Below are 20468 nucleotides of genomic sequence, written 5' to 3' on the forward strand. Positions count from 1 at the left end.
CTTGAGTTCTCCCATTTTCTTTCCTTCTTTGTCTCTTAGACAGCAGCCCTGAGACCAGAGCTAACGTGAAGTTTGTTCAGGATACCTCCAAGTACTGGTACAAACCAGAGATCTCCAGGGAGCAAGGTGGGTCTCTGCCCTAGCAGAACAGAGTGGCTTGGCGGACAACACTTGGCAGTCATACGCTCAGAGTGACTTGGGGCTCGTCCACATTCTGCTTGTCCCATGCCTAGAAAGCACAGATCTGAGAGGTTTTTTGCTTGTCCTGTGCTTTCTATGAACAGGTCTGAGAAGTTTTCCATTTGCTCTTCTGCTTTCCCCAGGAAAGCTCACTCTTTACTACTGAATTGGAACAAATGTCAATCAGTGGAAAACCCAATTGCTGTTTGCTCCAATTCTGTGATAAAGAGCAGGTCTTCCCCAGGGAAAAGCAGCCAACTACAAGCTGAAGTGTGGAGGAGCCATTGCTTTGGTCCTTGGCATTCAAAGAAATTGCAAAAGCTGCAAGGACAAATCAAACACTTCCAGAACATTTTTCCTCCTCCAGGGGCCTCCATTATGATAGAACTTAAAGTACGTCCTCTTGGAATCCTATTGCTAACCACAGTGATTCTGCACTAGCCATGGGTAGTTAACATTGGCTATTTTTACAGCACATCTGCACCTAGTATGATAACATTCCCATTGCCACTTGGCAAAATGATACAGATGACCAGACTATCTCAAGATGAGAGAGCTTGCCACAGGAATAGTTGGGCTGTTTATATATGGAATCATTGGCATCGGTGGCAGGAGGAACTTGGATACAGATTCCAGATTTGGTCTGTATCAAGCTCCTAGACTCTGGTGGATGGTACAGTTATCGTGTGCCGACGTAACCAAGTATTCCTCTTGCCTTCAACCTGTTAGAACACACATTCTCTTTATAGATGCTTTTTAAGATGTATATTTGGGGGGAAAAAATAGCTTGACTTGCCTCACTGTCCCTCAGAAACCTTTACAACTTTAGTCTAAACAGTCCTGGTCCCTTCAACCATTCCCTCATAGAACTGGTATTCCAAAAACCTAGCCTTCTTTGTTTCTCTCCTCTGAACCCTAGCCAGTTTGACAGTATTAAAAATAAAGTGCAATTAAGTAGCTTAATCCTTTCAAGGCTATATCCTTTCACCCGTACATCACTGCTTTGATTCACCCAGTGGCCAGTTGTAGTCTGATGGCTATTTTAAGTGGTGATGGGCATTTCCAAAGCTATTAGATGTTACCTGTTCCTATACTCAGCAATGGAAAGTTTAGTTGTGTTCCTTTCTCTCCCCTAAATTAAATCCAAACAGTAGAAAACTTCTCTAATCTCAAGGGAAGTAGGAGTTGACTCTGAGACTTTCATAAGACCCAAACAACTAAATTAGACTGAATAATAAAAGTGACTCTTTCTAGCCTAAAAGTGGAGTGGATCTTTCTTTCTAGCTTAACCCTTATCCTAAGGCAGGATAGCCCGTATCCCCAGCAGATGCTTGCCCAAATGTTTCTCACAATTTTCTTGGTAATATCCACTCCACAACAAGAACACACTCCTTGTTTAAACAATTGTAGTACAGTGGTACCTCGGGTTAAGTACTTAATTCGTTCCGGAGGTCCGTTCTTAACCTGAAGCACCACTGTAGCTAATGGGGCCTCCTGCTGCCGTTGTGCTGCAGCCGCGTGATTTCTGTTCTCATCCTGAAGCAAAGTTCTTAACCCGAGGTACTATTTCTGGATTAGTGGAGTCTGTAACCTGAAGAGTATGTAACCTGAAGCATATGTAACCCAAGGTACCACTGTAAAGGCAAGCTGGATAGGAAGGTAGTGGGGCCCTGAATGGCTGCTTTTGCTTGAAAATAAGAGTGGCCAGCTTAAGCATATTTTATAAAAAGTTGTGAGTAATGTAAGGTGTAGTTTGGTCCTCAGAGGCTGGGCTCTGTGTGTTTCATCTGCTGTGCCACATTACAGTTTCAATTTTTTTCACAGATCACATTTATTCTAGAAATCCAGTGAATGACAACTGAAGATTGATCAGTGCAGACTGACATTGCTTAGAAGTCTCTAACTGCTGGTTCTATAAGGGAGAAGCTAGATGTGATATCAAACAAATGCTTGCCACTGAAAACAGTGCCCTCTTTCACCGAAATGTTTACATATAGTTTGATGTTATCATACTCGGTTATATCAGCTGCTAGTTCTACTCAAAGTAGACCCACTGAAATTAATGAACATGACTAGGGACTACTAATGCAACGGTCTACTTTGAGTAAAACTTAGTTGGATACAACCCACTGTTCATTCCCCTGCTCTCTCCCATTAGCAGCTGATGATATAGAGCATGGATGAGGGTAAACACAATGCAATGAAGCCACACCACATATTTCAGTAATCTGAGCACAGGATCGGGGGCTTTTTGGCAGCAAACCTGTACTTGGCATTGCAACATTTAGGCCTAAGTGGATTTTAACCTTGGCCACTGGCTGTGGGAAGAGAAATGCAAAGTGATCTGTAGAAAGATCCAGCAGTAATGTGAAATTGGAGCAAGACATTTCCCCACTTAGAGTGCCTTGAAATGTAGAGCCTTCTGGTGCTTGTGCTATCCCTTCAGCTTCAGAAGTGTACGGTTTCTTGCCCAGCACAGATTAACAATTCATCCTCACCTCTGTGCAATTTCTCACCTCCTAAAATAGATGGTTCAGGTCCACTATTGACACGTGTAATAGGGGAGTCTGCAACAGACGTGACAAGTGCACACTTTGGATCCCTCTGTTGACATGTGGACATGCATGTACTACTGAGTCACAGGGAATGAAAAAAGAGAGGCACCCACTGACAGAGAGTTAATGGCTTCACTAGTACTGTGCAGTATTGAATTTACATTTTAAAGAAGAAAATAATAGAAGTGGTTTTTAGAACAATTCCACCCTATGGTGGCTTATGTTTACATGCAAAAATGTGCAAATAAGTATATGCTATATTGGGGTAGTCAAGGTGTTGAGGCTTAGAGATCTTGCAAGCATGTTGGTTGTGATTTTGGCCACGAGCCATGTTATAATGATGAATGAGGTGCCTCTGTCCCCAGCCAATGCTGATAAGCTACCTCTCAGATAATTGTGAGCGACCCCTTTAAAAGACTTTGTTTATGTTTCTGTCAACAGCAATTCCTCTCACCCATTCAACAGCTGAGGCACTTGGCAGCCCAGCTCTGCAGATCCATCCTTAATCCAAGAACACGTCCCCTCATTTCCTTCATGTCTCCCCTTGCAAGGGTAAAGTGACTGTTACTGAATGGAGGCTGGCCCTGTTTCAGATCAGATTCTCTGGGGCAAGGACTTTCTTGTTCCTCCTGCAGTTTTACTTTTGCCTTAATCAAATCTTAGAAGGATATTTGCCTTCAAGTATACAAGTAAATTAGAAAATCCTGCATTAGATGTGTCAAAGGTTCAGGAACTAATTCAACATGTGCTAAGGTTATTGCTGCTGTGATGGGCAAATTCCTGGTACTGTAGCTACAATGGAGAGGATACTTGGTGGGAAATGCTGGGGCTAGTTGTGTGAATTGAGCCTCAGAGCCTTTTCTTATACATTTAATGTACGTTGATTTCTTTTAACATTTGTCCATTAAGTGCCCTATACTGCTTGGATCCATTTACATACATGGGATATGTTCTTCTTTCTCAGCCATTGCACTGCTGAAAGACAAGGAACCTGGGGCTTTTATCATTCGAGACAGCCACTCCTTCCGAGGAGCCTATGGATTGGCCATGAAAGTTGCTTCTCCGCCTCCTGGTATTTTGCAACAGAGCAAGAAAGGTATCCGCTTCTTTCACTTTTAGTAATCCCTCCCCTCTCCCCCGTAGCCCTAATGGAACACATAAAATGCAGATCACTCTCAACCCTGACAGTATCTGTTCATCTGAAAATGGGATATATTTGGGCGGTTATATCCCTGCCAAGGGAATGCCTGGATGCCAAATTTTGTGCCAGGTATGATATTTCATACTTTCAGTGTTTGTGGCTTATGCTAATAGCAAGCCCATGTTTTCAGACTAGGCTCCAAATGTTTTGTCTTGTGAGGAAACAGAGATTGAGATTTTGTATCCTATCAGGAGCTTTTCTAAATAGGAACTGAGCTGCGGCATGGGAAATCAGGGCGTGACTGATATGATTAGTTCATTAGAAAACACATTCTTACTCCAGATTGCACACAGCTATGCCATCTTGTGGCGATAACAACAAAAATTCTGTGTGAAGTCCAGGCCTTGAGTTTCTTCTGCCATAAATAGTGATGCCGATAACCTGCTTTCATTGCTTCATATATGACCATTTCTAGCATGTAAAAAGGTAAAGGGACCCCTGACCATTAGGTCCAGTCGTGACCGACTCTGGGGTTGCGGCGCTCATCTCGCTTTATTGGCCGAGGGAGCCGGCATACAGCTTCCAGGTCATGTGGCCAGCATGACTAAGCTGCTTCTGGCGAACCAGAGCAGTGCACGGAAACGCTGTTTACCTTCCCGCCGGAGCGGTACCTATTTATCTACTTGCACTTTGATGTGCTTTCGAACTGCTAGGTTGGCAGGAGTTCTAGCATGTAGCGTGGAGTAAAGGAAGTCACTATAACTGAGAAGGTAAATTGTTTTAATTTCCTTTTGCTTGCCATTGAAGGGCAGCATGGTATGAGTTTATGGCCCACCATAAACTAAATCAGAGTGTTATGGCTTGAAAGATGCTTTCAGAACTTGCAATGAAATCCTGATTTGTCCCAACAGGAGATCTCACCAATGAGCTGGTTAGGCACTTCCTCATAGAAACCAGCCCTAAAGGTGTGAAACTAAAAGGATGCCCCAATGAACCAAATTTTGGTAAGTGCCTACTTTAAAAATGAATTAGAAATACTTTGTATAAACCTTTCCTGCCCTCTGCTTTTCATAAATAGAACTGCCTGGTCCCATCCCACTCTCTTGTGTTTTATTGAAGATAAATGTTCTGCCCAATTCTGCCCTCTTGTGGAGGCTGTGGTAAAAAACAACAATATTATATATATTTTGAGGACTTCTGGCACTAGGGAGAAATGGATATAACAGAAACCAAGATGCATAATGATAATTTTATTGATATATGTTTCTTAATAATAACTTATTCTGCTGACTTGATTAATTTTTTATTATATACATTAAGCTTTTGCAAATTATATATAGAGAGAGAGCATGTCTCTTAGAATCCAAAGTAAGCTGAGCAACAGGTTTCAGAATTTGACCCTGGACATTCAGATATTTAGACAGCTAAGTATCCAATTCATTTGGTGCATTGTATAGAAATCACTGAGGATAAACATAGCATCACATCAGAATGTAGCAGCAGAAACTGAGTGCCACCAAATTGCACCATCGGGTATCTTTAACTTTTTTCATATTTCCCTGTTCTCTTGCCCAGGTTGCTTGTCAGCTCTCGTGTACCAGCACTCCATCATGCCTCTGGCCTTGCCCTGCAAGCTGGTCATTCCCGATCGAGGTAAAGACATGTACATAGTGTGGAAAGCACTTGTGGGCATCAGGAGCAGAGTACATGGAGAGAACACCACTGTTTATTCATCAGGAGTGTGTGTGTTCAAAAGCTCTCAAAAGAAGAGTCACTTTTTTGTATTCCTGGTTTGATACAAATGACCAAATTACAAGTTCTAGAACCTTTCCCTGCAGACCCACCTGCCTTAAGAGTTTTAGGGTTGAAATACTGTATGTCTGAAGACAGGAGCCTTGAATCAGACGATTACAATGGAATAGCCTCAAGTTCAGTTGCTCCCTGTGGGACTTGTTCCCCATATCTATTCAAAAGTGTGTAATGACAAGAACCCACTGCACAGTAGCTTCTCGTACTGTGTGTGGCTGGAAGACTCTCTGGAGCTTTGGGAAAGGATTTTTAAAATTGGGGCAGAAGCAGCACTGAAAACCTTGGTCTATCTAATAAAGAAATCTGCCATATTGCAGATTTTAAAGTGGACTCATGATGTGATACAGATCAAATCAGGTGAGTCCACTTTGAAATCCAAGATTCCTCCCCCATCCCTAGGCTTATACTGAGGGAACAGGAGAAAAGAGAATGTTCAGTTTTATAAAGGATAAGGAATCATAAGGACCTTGCATAAACATAACAAATTCTGTCGCCAACATGTTTCACTGAAAGCAATTTAGGTAGCAGTGAGATTAGCGAGCAGCAACACTGTATTTCTCTATCTCTGTTGATGTGCGATTGTCCCCTGGGAATCATGCAGAGGGACAAACTCTGTAAAAGGCACTGACTGTATGTTCATTTTTCATGAATTCAAGATAATCCTTCCTGCTTTAATTTAGTTGACTTTTAATGGCTACCTCCTGCTGGTTCTGTTTACAAAAATATGAAGATGAGAGAGAATCTTTTCTCCATACATAAAAATGTATTGCTAGAATTGTTAAGGGGAAGTCAACCTGTACCCCTTGTGACACCAGTTGTGGGTACAGCAAGGTAACATGAATGTGTTAAATGAACTTGAGCATGTGGACTTAGAAAGAGCTCTTGCTGATGGCCAAAAACTTCCCTTCTTCTTCTTCTTCTTCTTCTTTTTTTTTTTTGAAGATCCCATGGATGAAACAAAGGAGACAACCACATCAAGCAACTCAGCAACAGACTTGCTCAAACAGGGAGCAGGTGAGTAGCTCGGATAGAAAGGGGAAATATTTCAACCAGTTTAGAACCCTTTTACTGAAATGAAACCTCCCCAACCTTGTCTGGGAATAAAGCCCCGTTGTATACAGTCTCTGGAATTTACTGAGCAGCACTGCATGAAAATGTTTAAAAATATTCTTTCTACTTAACTTGGTAGTACTCAGAGCAAGCTCTGTACACACATACATGGCCCTTTTGTTTCTTCATCATACATTTAAAGCCCTGCGGTTCCTTGTACCTGGAGCAGTGCAAAACTGATAACGTTTTTGCCTGAGCATTACAGGTACACTGTGAGCATTCATAATTGCATAATGTTTTAAGGTCTTGTAGTGTGCGATTGTAATTTCACTGTACTTTTAAAATATTTAATTTAAAATTTTAAAATTTTGAAATTTTAGTTTAAAAGTTTTGCTGCGTTTTTCTTACCAGCTTTAACTATCAGTCAAGTTCTTCGCACACTATCACAGTGATACTAGCAAGCATCTATGACTGGCTGTCAGTTGGCTGGGCAAAACTAAACTCAGCTTTCTATAATCTTCCTGTTTTTGTTTTGTTGTTGTTATCTTATGAAAACAAAGCAATTGTCCCTAGTGTTATTAGAAGATTGTGTTAGTGCACACAGTGTTGATATTATCGGCTCATTTTGACCAGTGGAAGCCTTGCGTGGAAATTAGCCATCAGGAGAAAAGCTCTGACTAGCTTATTTCTTTCCAAGATTACAGTGGTCCCAGCAAGATAAGGAACTGGAATAAAGATTGTAGGCAATGGAAGGGTTCATGGTAGGCTTGGCTAAACCATGGGTCTCCAGATCTTGTCAAACTTCAGTTCCCACCAGCCACAGCCAGCAATTTGCCAGTCATCAGCGAAGGTTGTAATTGAACAATTGGTCCATGGCATTTGAAAGTGGCAAATGGGGGGATTGCTGGAGTGTGCAGATAAAGTTGATTAGGTGCAACCCTGCACACAGCTAGGCTGCTTAAACTGGTCTATGTGCAACTTTGCAGCTTCTGAGATAAACTGCACTTGGATATTGCATAAATTGGGGGAATTATACTTCATATTGATGTAGCTTAATCACTTCTCAACTTTTGATTGTGATTTCTGCCACTGGGAGCGACAGACTCTAGGCTCTCCGATTCCTGAAATGGTAAACTTGTTTGACTTCTTGCAAAAAGTCCGTCATATACAGATCCACATTCCCTAGCATAGTCCACAGTCATTGGGGAAAGCTCTTATGAGCAGGCAGCAAATAAACTGCAAAGACAAGTTATCCTCATTATAGTCCAGGCGGCAGCAGGATCGAGCCTGCTTTAGCCTTTGTGTATCCTGCATTGTGCCATCCCACTGAATGTGTGTGCCACTGTTTTTTCCCCCTCCAGCCTGCAATGTGCTCTTTATCAACTCGGTGGAGATGGAATCACTAACAGGGCCACAGGCCATTGCCAAAGCTATCACGGAGACGCTGGCCGCTGACACCCCACCATCTGCTACTATTGTCCACTTCAAAGTCTCAACGCAAGGAATCACCTTAACAGACAACCAGAGGAAGTAAGAGCCAAATATGGTCTGGGACTCAGAATGATTTGTGGGCTTCAAAATGAAGACTGTTTTTTCACACCCATTATCTGGTTGTGTTAGTGAGAAGTTCCCCAAGTTACTCTCTGCTTCATAAATAAGGCCCTCAGCAGTGGCACTGGTATAATACCCCATTTCAAACTTCTGTTTTGTCATAATTGGCTAGTAGGCATCAAGTAAAGCTCAGGATATTTTTGCATTTAATACATCCCTGCTGGCCAGGGTTCCATTAGCCTTGTAAATGACTGATGCAGAGCTCATGTAATAGGATGGTACTGATTACCTTGGGGTTGTTTGGCCATTTGTATGGATGGGCCCAGAAGCATTCATCCACTATCATTTCTTTTAACTATGTCACTTACTCATGTTCATATTTCTGTTTCAGGCTGTTCTTCAGACGACATTACCCCATCATCAGTGTCACCTTCTGTGATGTGGACCCACAGGAGAGAAAGTAAGTGGCAGGGTTTTCTTTTTATTGTGATTAAAGAGACTCAAATCAAAAAAGTACTCATAGGCAGATATATCATAGCAAAGATGGGGTGGGGAAAATGACTTTCTGTTTTCTATCCCACGTTATTTATTTATTTAAAGACTTTTACTGTTGCTTTCCAGTGTAAGCTTGCAAGGTGCCTAATAAGCAGCAGCTAAAACTCAACATTTGGGCAGTATTTTTTAAAAATAAAAATAAACAGTGAAAAGAGCAATAAACCAGAGAAGGCAAGAGTAAAATACACCATCCATTAAAGTTCAAGAGCCTGGCTCTGAAAATCTAACAGGATAGGCACCAGCTGAGTATCACTAAAGAAAAAGAAAAAAGCCCTGTCACCTCTGCATGTGACTGTACCTTGAACAGTGCCTGGTTTGCATATCTTAACAGGCAGTTTCACAGAACAGGATCATATCCATAAAGGAACTCCTAATTTATATCAGACAAAGAACCTATTTAAGGAGCACTAAACCATAGCTGAACAAAGCGAAATATAGGAGATGGCAGAACCCTTCATTCCCTTCCTTTGCTTCTCAGAAAATCCAAAGTTCTTGCAGACTCCATTTTCCACATAGAATTCTATAATTGTAGAGTTGGAAGGGACCATGAGGGTCATCCAGTCCAACCCCCTGCAATGCAGGAATCTTTTAAACCCATGACCCTGAGAGTAAGAGTCTCGTGCTGTACTCACTGAGAGCAGAAATCTATGTAATTAAACTTCTGTTCTTCTGTGACACTGCAGCAAGGTGGACTTCCTTAATTTCCAAAACACAGGAAATTGTCAATAGTAGGTGAGATTTCTAGGTGCCTCACACACTTGATTATCCTTTATAAGGAACTACGTGAGGAGCAAAGGTGACAAACTGAACTTCAGTGAACCATTTGCTTTAGACAGTAGGGAAGCATCATGGGAACACAGAAAGCTGCTTTATACCCAGTCCAACTATTGGTCCAACTAGGCCAGGATTGTCTATGCTGCCTGGCAACTGCTATCCAGGGCTTCAGACAGGGGACATTCCCACCCCTACCTGGGATGCCAGGGATTGGACTTGAGATCTTTTGCATCTGAAGCAGATGCTGTACCATTTAGCTATATCATATCCCTGCTAGTTTCAGGGGCTTTGATTGGCATAAATATTTTGACATGAGATTCCAGAAGACTGACTAGAAGGGCCTGCAAAAATCACACCATAGCCCATTGTTGTTTATGAAAGCTGTTCAATAGTGGAGGCACTGGAGCAGCACTGGAGGCACTGGAGCAGCTTGTATTTGAGAGACATTTCCCCAACAGCTCATAATTTCAACACTTTTGAAGATCTTAATATATTCTGGCAACAGACCGTTTCTCAGAAGAAGGGGATAAGGAAGAGGGGTTTCTCATAATAGTAGGAGGTAGATGGAGCCCACGCCCCTTTCTTGGCTGTACTTATTTGTTACTTTAAACAGGGAAGAAAGGGGTCAAGTGATTAGACACCAATTCAGTCAAAGTGTTACTTTACCAGTCTTCCCTACCCCCATACCCCACTTTAATTACTCCACTGTACAGGTTGGACCTTAGAATTATTGTGGATTCCTGCCCTGGTGAAAATTAACCAAAGGCTGTTCTTATTTCCTCAGGTGGACTAAGTCAGACAGTGGTGGTGCTGCAAAGTAAGTCTTGTTTTTTCAACTTCAGGTTCAGTGTTAGACCATTACAAAGGACAGAGGCCCTTCTGATAGTGGCTAGATTCTCCAAAGCTTACAGACATGTATGAATGGTTCTTTGGCCTAATTTATCTTGGATCAAAGTGGTTCACATAACTGAGAGGAGTGATCAGATGGAGAGTTGGTCTGAACTTCCATATTGGTCCTAACTTTGAGGTCCAAAAGGCTTTAAAGCAGAAATCATCAGACCAAGAGAGATGTAATAGGCCAAATCTGTTTCCAGAAAATGTTTTTATTTTAGGCAAAGGGGCCAGCTTGGCTTTTACGTTATGCAAGTGTTGAGTTTTCCCATCGTTCCCATGAAGTGTCATGACTCCAGTTTCCACATCTCATTATAGACATGCCCGCTACATTTCTGAATAAACAGCAAAGCCCATTCTTAGCCACGAAAATAGCACAGATAATACACACCAGCCCACATGGCCCTTGATTCCCAAAGGAGGGGTATGCCACTGCCATACCAAGTCATCTTTGACTTCTCCAGACAACCATCAGGGAACATAGCACAAGGTTCTTAAAGTCTTTGAGGAAATCTTGAGAGAAACCATCTTGGTTGAATTCTTTGTTGCGCAAGAAGTCTTGAAGTTCCGTGGATTTTTTCAAGTGTTTACCTAAGGAAATGAAATACAAACATGTCAACTTCCACTTCATTTACACTGGGAAATGTTACTTTAAAAATAAAACAGAGAACGTGTTTAAATAATATTTGAGAATGTCTGGTTGTATCCCCCCCCCCAAAAAAAACCCCAGACCTGGTTGAAAAGTTATATGCAGCAGCCAGCTGCATACATCTGCACATGTCCATTTCCCACTCAGTTGGTGCATCCATCTGTTTCAGGGAGTGGGGAGTGCCCCTTGATTCAGACAGATTTGCTTTCAATCTGTTATCAGTGCTGTCAAAACCATGCTTAGCATTGCATGAATGGCTCCATCAACTGGTACCACAGAAACAACCCTGACTTCAGTTCCTCAGTTTAATGTTCCTCAGCATATGGCAGTCTGTAACCAGAAGCAGTGATGACAGTCTATCCTACCAATGTCCAACTCACTTAGGGACTGTTGCCTGTGTCTAGCTTATCTAAACTCACACTGGAGAGTTCAGTACTTCATGTTGAGGTCACATTTCACATGATCCCAAAGGGGGTGAAGGGCAGGAGACAGAACAAGAGTCTGAAAAAGACTCTTGCCATCCCAAACTCAAATGCAAAAACTTCTTTTTTTCTAACCTCCCAAGTTTTGCCTTTTTGTTTAGCAAAAGAAAAAGGACTGAAAAATGCAGTAGAAAAATGCAATCAGAGTAATAATTTTATCCAATAAACAATGGAGAGTTTTGTACTATAGATGTGATACTAGCCCATACATAATGAGAGATTTATTGAATATGATCCTTTTACTTCTACTAGGGGAGAAAAATCCTATTAAAAGCCAAGCTGTGTGACCAATTTGAGCTACTTCCTCTCTCTGGTCGTGTTTTCCGTTCTCCTCCTGATACTGCCTCTAGCTGAGTAGCTTGGAGCGAGCTCTGGGGGCTTATGGGCCCCACTAATTTTAGGTACTGTCTGTAGCAAGGGGTGTTTTTATTAGAATCTCCAGCTGTCTGGATTTTTCTTTCTCTAATTAGAAATGACAGGAGGAGGATCACATTTTGTTCCATTTTGTTTCATCTAGTATTTATAACTTTCCTTTTGAAAGTTAAAATTGAAAACAAACAAACAAACAAACCCAAAACATATTGTTCTTACTGAGATAATGGAGCTACACCAATTGAAATCCACATCCTTTCTCCAAAGGCCACACCTCCCCACCTCCAATTCCATGTGATACATGTCTCAAGTTCCACTGGTAGAAGATTGAATATTTATATAGCTTATCTGATAACACTAGTATGCAATCTCTGCTCCACAAATAGCTGTGGTTATTCATGTCTGCCCTAGCTTACACCTTTCTCTCTCTCCCTCGCCTCCCATTCTTTTCTTTGTCATCTCTGCAGACTCTTTGGCTTTGTGGCCAGGAAACAAGGCAGTACAACAGACAACGTCTGCCACCTCTTTGCTGAGCTGGACCCCGACCAACCAGCTGCCGCCATTGTCAACTTTGTCTCCAGGGTCATGCTCGGCTCCTCTCAGAAGAGATGAACCGATGCCTTCCCCCTGAAGGGGGCTTCTTGCCCTTGAATTTTGAAGAAGGACTTGGAGTTGTTCCGAGAAGGAGTGCGAGGAAGTGCGTTGCAAAAGAGGGAAGTGAACCAATTTTAGGGGGCGGGGGGAGAGAGGGAGAGTGGGGGAAGGTCTGAATTGCTGAAAAGCCCAAACCAAGCAAACGTACGTACATAGTAGAAACCAAGGAACCGACATCGTCGCCTTTCCCTGCCAAGTTCAAGAGGTGGAGACAATTTTGGCTTTTTGGATCAGCATGAAATCAGAGAATTCAGCCCCACAGGCCAAAGCACGGATCTTATTTACCTTTGTGGGGTAGGACTATATAGTAGTTGCTTGTTTAGAAAATAAGGCAAACTTTTAAAAAATCATGAATACGTGAGCTGCAGGAATCACATTGAGAGACATGCCGAACAAGCAATCATTGGTACCCATTTCTGAAAGTAATTGCTCCCAACTCTTCAACTGCTGAATGTATGGAGCGTGTGTGCGTGTGCCTGTGTGTGCGCATTTGTGTAGTGTGCACCTGTTGCAATACATATCTGTGGAAATCTGCAGTGTTAAGATCATGACTTTGCTGAATGATGTGATAGTTATTCAGAACGGTTGACCCCTGCATTCTCCTCCTCCTCTAGGAACATTGGCCTCCATTACTCCAGCTGGAGAAGCCTCATGAGCAGTAGCGCCTGATCTACTACAGAGGCAGGAAGTCCACACCTCATACATGTGCACAGTGCATGTGCACACATAATTTGTATACCAGAGTTGCAGGGAGTATTCCCCTAGCTAAGTTTAAGGAGCATGCTAGCCACATCATAATTATATCTTCTGGTTTCTATGCAATGAGACCCATGGTTGGTCATTTGAACAGGGAATCTGTCCCATGATCCCCTTGCCCCTAAAAAATTAAATACCAGCAGTTTGGGAATGCCATTCCTTTCCTGTCCAGGCTTACCCCTTCTCGGTAGGCATGCACGTCATTTTGTATCTTGCATGGAAATTATTCAACTGTGCGAAGACAAGATGAATGGTCCAGTAATGGGGAGAGGGGGATCTTGTTTTGAAGCCACTAGGAATAATGATGTAAGGAGAGCCAACTTGGTGTGAGCTTTGGCTTAAGCACAGCCATAGTTGATTAATCTGTATCCATTTGAGCGCAACAATTAATATGTAGCAAAATTCATTATTTTGCCTCTTCAGGCTTTGTGTTTGCTTCTGGAGGCATCAGATCTTGCATCGACACACTAGTTGACACTTGGCAGTGTTGTCCTCAACTGACATTTGTTGTGGAAAGGGAGGCAGTTTCTACCTTGCACATCTTTTTTGTGCAGAGCCGCTACATATCCATTTTCACAGTGAATGAGGTGGTAATGTAGCAGCAGCCATGAAGGAACTATGTATTTTTCTGCCAACATCACAAATTAGTCTTTTTACTAGCATGACTTCTGCCACTCCTAATGGGGGGCCTGCAGAAGTGCTGCCTATTAACTAATGGCTCTGGGTATCTTTGTCAAGGAAAGGTTGACTTGTCAGGAGACGTCTGCTTTGTTGTGGAAGTATCCTTCTGTTGTGTAGGGTTCTCACATCATCTGCACTGGCAAATCCCAGACATGAACACTTGTGCTGAATGGACAAAGAGATGTTCCCATGTGTCAAATCCTATGGGTTTATTGTGAATTCTTCAACCTCTACTTAGACTAGAGTCAAGGCCCTGCTGAAAGCAAGTCACTTTTGGTTTGCTGTGTCAGCTGGTCCAACGGGGATTGGTCAAAGACTTATGAAGAGACTAGCATGCATGACAACAACTTGAATCAACAGATAAGGAGCATGGGAAGTAAGCACTTCACACCCTCCTCTGTTGATAACACGCAACAGGACTCATAACACACAGTGTGGGTTGGGTTGGGCTGAGACCTCCCATTTAAAACAATGGATGAAAAGTCTGTTCCCCTAAAATGCCATCTGGGTTCCTGAATTAGCAGGGGAAGATCTTTAGGGACAGGCTGTGTGTTGATGAAGCACTTCAGCATGAAGCCATGCAACATTCACTAAAAAGTAAAAATACAAACTCCAAGTCATGCAGTCACCTAAATTCCCCTAGAGAGTGTGGCTCTCTCATTGCCTTGATATAATATATATATATGTATGTATGTATGTATGTATGAAATATACTGACGAAATAATGTAAGCTAATCAAAAAAATTTAAAGTGAAATTTACACAAAAAGTATTTATTTTTGCCATATTGCTTTTATCTGTCTTTTACCTCCTCTGATATTTTCATCTTCCTACATTCCCCCCTCCTCCCTGTCCATGTTATAGACTCTTGTATGTATAACTTAGTACAAAGTGCTTATTTGGTTAGTATTATTGACATGGGCAAGATTTCAAAAGATGTCCATCCCTCTCCACCCCAGCCCCATAAGAGCAATGTATTTTGATATCATGCCACAGGGCAGTGCAACAATACAGCCTTTCTCATCCCCACCTCCTCATTTTTAGAAATGAGCAAGTGAGCATGTATAAATTTTGTACTTCGTTGCTGAGTGACGCAAAGGTTAGAGGTGTGCGTATGTGTGAAAGTGTGTGAAGAGAGACTTATTTCTGGATACTGTATAAAGCATGAGTTTTGCATCCAAGGACTGTTGTTGAGATGGTTCCTTGGATGGAGTGGGAGCATCAGTTATTGGTGTCATCGTCCAGGCTCTGCCCCACCCGCATCCAGATGGGATGCCAGAGACTGCGATAGCTTATTCTCTTCTAGGTTACAAATATTTCCTCCTTCTGCAAAATTCAAGCAAGATGATTCCCCCTCCCTCACCTGCAACTGTCTCACCCTGCCATTAACCAATTAGAGAAACACTGTGTCTATAGATATATATATAAATATTATAAATATATATATTTTTTGAAAGTCTATTTTTCAGACTTCATTTTTTCACTGCTTTCAAAAAATTAAAATTTGCAATCTCACCCTTCCCCTTCATCATTTGCTGTCTTGCCACAGAGAGCGGTATTGAAACTTTATGGTTCATTATTGTTTTGCCATTCAAAGGAAGTGACCTTGATATAAGGCTTCTGTGGTCACATATATATCATCATGGCGAGCACACGCATGTCAGAATACCTGCTTCCAGCCATGACCTGCTCACTGCTCCTTTACTAACTCACTAGCTGAAGATGGAAAGTTTAAAGATCCCTATGTGTTTGGGCCATACTTGCTGACTATGGCTTTATTTTAAAAGGCATAGCTAATCACATTATGTAACTTGTTGCTTTTCCAGCTTGCATTCAAGACAAAAGCTGCATTTTAGGAGTAACTGTTGTATTTATCAACCACAGTTTTTCCATAGATCAGGTCCCCAGCTCCTCCAGGGTGGCTCTCGATCCGGAGCTAACCAAGTGCTTGTGAAAAAGAGCACAAAGAGGCACAAGAAGTTGCTAGAAGAAATGAGAGTTCCCCCAAACCCAATAATTTCTGTGTATATCTTGATTGGGTTAGTGGAGTATGATTTTTATCTGCCCTTCCTTCCTTCCCCTCAACTTGCAGTGTGCCTCTCCATTTGTGCTAAGAACCATAGTGCAGGGATCAAAAGGAGACCAATCTCGATGGAAACCTCTGGTCCATTTTTATGGACTGCCAGTGCCAACCCAGGAAGGAACATCCTGGCATATGTGAGGAGGAGAAGGCAACCAATTTTCGAAATACTGTCACAGCTACAGAGGCAACAGATTGTCTCCTTCTCTGCCTTGTGGGGCTATTTGCGTCTGCCATGTTCTTTATCCATTGATCTCCCCGCACCCAGCCACTTGCCCAGGATGTAAGTGACCTGCTTACTAGGTGAGTCATCCTTGGGTTGGTTTGTTGGTGTTCATTTGCCTCAGCCACAGTTTCTTCATAGGCTTAAGGAGGCTGTTTGTGGCACTGGAGAGAGCGAGTCCCTGTTCTAACCTGGTTTAGTTGCTTTCTGCCAAACTCCAAGTGCTGGAGGAGCTGCTGCAATCCCCGAAAAAAACTTGTGCCATTTATTGAATGTCTTTTAAAGAGCACAAGAGAAGATAATTCCATCTGAAACTCACCAACTCATTTCCAATGCCTGGGACTGATGTCTAATGTAATCCCTCCCCCCCAATGTATGCAATGTAGTAATAACTCTACCCTTTCAATAGAAGGTGTTATATTTTATACACATGCACACAAACACCCTCCTCCGTACAAAAAGAACTGCATAATCTTGCCAAAGATACCTGTCTGAAATGCACTTTCCTCTTCCTGTTGGCTGTACATTTCTTGAATGTGCCTCTTTTCCACTCTTTAGTTTTTCTTTCTTTGTTTTAAAATCGTGTTTACTAGTGACTTTTGTTCATTATGTTTTTCTCTAGCAAATTTGTGAAACTTAAATCACCCTTCCACCAGCTGGGTGGTGATAACTAATTTGATATATAACTTGAGATTTGAGGAAGGTTACTGAGCAGTGAAACAGCCAAAGTAAGATGTAGAAGAGAACAGGAGCAAAGCCATTCATATACGCTCATGTCCAGTTCCTTAAATGTTATAAAAACCCCAAATTTATCCCTAAAGCTCCTGCAGTTGCTTGCTTTAAATACAACTTCAAATAAGTAATCATTTTTAAATAAGTAATCCCTTCCCAATGCCTGTGAAAGAAATTTAAAGTAAACAGCATTAGAGGCAGTACTGTCTCTTTTTGTCTCTATGTAGCTGACATACAATGGACAAAGATGTTTAATATTTTGCAGCAACAAATATTATTTGACATCCAGCTCAATATAGCTGTGAGGATTAATGACCTAATATATCTCTGCATTATGGCAAACGGCTGCACTGCTACTCTACATGGGGCATTGAGCTAGCATTGTAGTTTTGCTAAATCTTTCTTGTAGTATAAGAAAGTCATAAGGCCAGAGTCATAAGGACCATACTAGACCAATACCCAAAAGAAACCAATGGCCTGTACTCAGTAATTGGAACTGGATGTATTGGAGAAACATTTAAAGGCCACAGGCCCAATATATTACTATATTCTGGCAACCGTCAATTTATTAATCTGTTTGTGGATGACTCAGAACACGTTATTCAAGTTGAGTCTGTTCTGATTAAGCCAAGAAGTTCAGTTAAAAATTAAAAGGGATAAAACCATCACTTTGTGAGGAATAAACTCCCAGGTTTATACATGGACATAATAGCTTCTGTCATACTAAGGCAATGAAGACTAACATCTCCTATTGCAGCCCCCTTATAAAGCTTCCACCCATTTTTAGAAGTTGTTCCATAATTTGTCATCATAGTATTTGTACAGCACTCTCATCAGCATTCTCACCCACATTAAAAACAAACAAACCCTTGTTCAACATGGCCCCTCATTCACCCAGTGCCCCGTAATGGCAACCTGGCAGCATAGCCACAAAGCTCGTGTGGTTCTCCAAATAAATCATTAGCCAATGCCATCCAATATATACCTGAATTTGGGGCTAAAGAAAAGCAGCATGTATAGGGTTATTAATAAAAGCAACAGACTCCTAAAACAACACCGGATTATTGAGCCCCACAAAAAGAAGACATTTTACTCCTAACCATATTCCTTGGAAGTGCCCCATTACAATCATGTGGTCCTACAAGTGATGGGTTTAGGATTGGGATGCTGGTTTCTGTTGCAAGTAGGTACTTTTTCAAAGAGCAGCATAAAATTACTCAACTCTGGAGCACGCCCATTGATCTCCAGTAGTCAGTTCCCATTTTTTTAAGTAGGTCTACAGGAGATGAGTGGCATAGCTCCAAAATCAGTTTCAGATTTAAAGCCAAATGGTCCAAATCTAACAGTGTTTACTAGGAAGTACATCCCATTCAAGTCAGTGACATCTACTCTGAAGTTAAGAGGGCAGTTCTATGCAGAATTCAATTCCATTGAAGACAATAGAGCTTATAGACAATGGTTATAGGGTTGCAGCTGCTAGAAGCAGGGAGATCCAGACTTTAAAATTGCAGTTCAGACTATTTGCTGTTTTATGACTACCATGGTTAATGTTGTTACAACACCCTTTATCAGTATTAATGACCTTTTAAAGCAACTTTTTGTTTCTTCTTGCATCCCCTCCCATTTTTAAAGTACACACCAAACATGCAAATGCCTACACAAAGAGGAGTAATTGGGAAGGGAAACAAGCCACATGCCAGAATTAACTCCCTTTTTATGTATTTATACAGACAGAATTATCCTTTATATTTTGTATCTTTGTGCCCATACCTTTAGTCACTTCTCTAAGAGACGCCTCTGCATCACCCATGGTTCACGTGTGAATGGACCATGCACAACTAAGCTTTCCTTTCCCTTTGTACAGCTATCTTGACTCATTGCAGTTCCTTGTATGGCTTTATAAATGATAAGATTTTAAACAAAATCAATTATATGAAATATACTGTTGCTTGAAAATGCCCAGCTTGGTGTCTGGATTGCTGGAATTGTATCTCAAAACTTTAAGGGAGCAAAGGAATAAAGACTCTCTACTTTTTGCACAGGGAAATCATGATGGTGGCTGTATTCACTCTTGCTCCCTTGCACTCTCACACCGAAGAGTTTGCACGCTGCAAAAGAATAATAGAAAATGGTCCCTAGAGTTGCTCCTGAATTTCACCCAAAGAGAAATTTGAGGTGAATGTAGCTATTCTTGCTTGTCCCTTTTGCCAAAAAACCCATGGAGAATTTTGAAGAAAAACTGAAATGACTGCACAACGACCAGTAGCAGTTTCCACTCATTATCACCTAAGCATAAAAGGTAAAGGTACCCCTGCCCGTACGGGCCAGTCTTGACAGACTCTGGGGTTGTGCGCCCATCTCACTCAAGACGCCAGGGGCCAGCGCTGTCCGGAGACACTTCCGGGTCACGTGGCCAGCGTGACATCGTTGCTCTGGCGAGCCAGAGCCGCACATGGAAACGCCGTTTACCTTCCCGCTGGTAAGCGGTCCCTATTTATCTACTTGCACCCGGAGGTGCTTTCGAACTGCTAGGTTGGCAGGCGCTGGGACCGAGCAGCGGGAGCGCACCCCGCCGCAGGGATTCGAACCTCCGACCTTTTGATCGGCAAGTCCTAGGCGCTGAGGCTGTAACCCACAGCGCCACCTGCGTCCCTTCACCTAAGCATATGTTTATGTAAATATGGACCTGTCCTACAGCAGCCCAGCCTCTGCAACAAAAAGTTGGGCCAGAGAGCAGGAGGGGCTTTCTTGTGGAGCACCTTGCATGTACTTGTTTGGGAGGACACAAGGGTCACTGTGTCCACAGAATCCTTTTCTTCACCCTGCAGTGGTTTTTCTAGAATTCCCAATGCATGCAAATGCATAAAGAAGGTTGCACCACATTAGGCATTGGGTATGATACAGAAATGGGGGAATCTATCTATCTATATGATTATAAAGGTAAAGGACCCCTGACAGTTAAGTCTAGTTGCAGACGACTCTGGGGTTGTGGCGCTCATCTTGCATTACAGGCCGAGAGAGCAATGAGCCCTCACCCCATTGCATGGATTCGAACCGCCGACCTTCTGTTTGGCAAGCCCAAGAGGCTCAGTGGTTTAGACCACAGCACCACCCATGTCCCTGGCATCTTTCTGGTTATCATATGCTAATAACTGGCAGTCTTTTACTGTAATCACCTTCCTGCTGCTATTGGTTAAGTTGCTGTTATGTCACAGAACAGTCACATACATTATAAATACTGTTGAGAGGACGCTTTCTCAATATTTGAAAAAGCAGTGCCATTGCTGTGAAGGGAATGTAAAGTTGCCAGAGTAAAGCTGCACAAAGACCCTTA

At 42.2% G+C, this 20468-nt stretch overlaps 1 protein-coding gene and 1 long non-coding RNA gene across 47 annotated transcripts in view; one reads left to right on the forward strand and one right to left on the reverse strand.

Moving 5' to 3' along the window:
- Nucleotides 1–19181, forward strand: part of TNS1 (tensin 1) — a 330451-nt gene extending 311270 nt beyond the window's left edge. For all 46 annotated transcript variants that reach the window (XM_083727739.1, XM_083727772.1, XM_083727782.1 and 43 more), the window contains 9 exons: nucleotides 40–126; nucleotides 3700–3831; nucleotides 4788–4880; nucleotides 5452–5529; nucleotides 6628–6699; nucleotides 8097–8265; nucleotides 8678–8746; nucleotides 10400–10432; nucleotides 12477–19181. In XM_083727739.1, the coding sequence (XP_083583865.1) occupies nucleotides 40–126; nucleotides 3700–3831; nucleotides 4788–4880; nucleotides 5452–5529; nucleotides 6628–6699; nucleotides 8097–8265; nucleotides 8678–8746; nucleotides 10400–10432; nucleotides 12477–12621 (878 nt within the window). In that variant the 3' untranslated portion in view covers nucleotides 12622–19181. The remainder of the gene's footprint in view (nucleotides 1–39; nucleotides 127–3699; nucleotides 3832–4787; nucleotides 4881–5451; nucleotides 5530–6627; nucleotides 6700–8096; nucleotides 8266–8677; nucleotides 8747–10399; nucleotides 10433–12476) is intronic.
- The window catches only part of LOC310852412, a 28573-nt gene continuing 18805 nt past the window's right edge, over nucleotides 10701–20468 (reverse strand). The window contains exon 2 of the long non-coding RNA XR_014568095.1: nucleotides 10701–11097. This is a non-coding gene — a long non-coding RNA (uncharacterized lncRNA). The remainder of the gene's footprint in view (nucleotides 11098–20468) is intronic.

This window comes from Podarcis gaigeae, assembly GCF_964106915.1.
Source record: "Podarcis gaigeae genome assembly, chromosome: 1".
NCBI classification, from domain to species: domain Eukaryota; kingdom Metazoa; phylum Chordata; class Lepidosauria; order Squamata; family Lacertidae; genus Podarcis; species Podarcis gaigeae.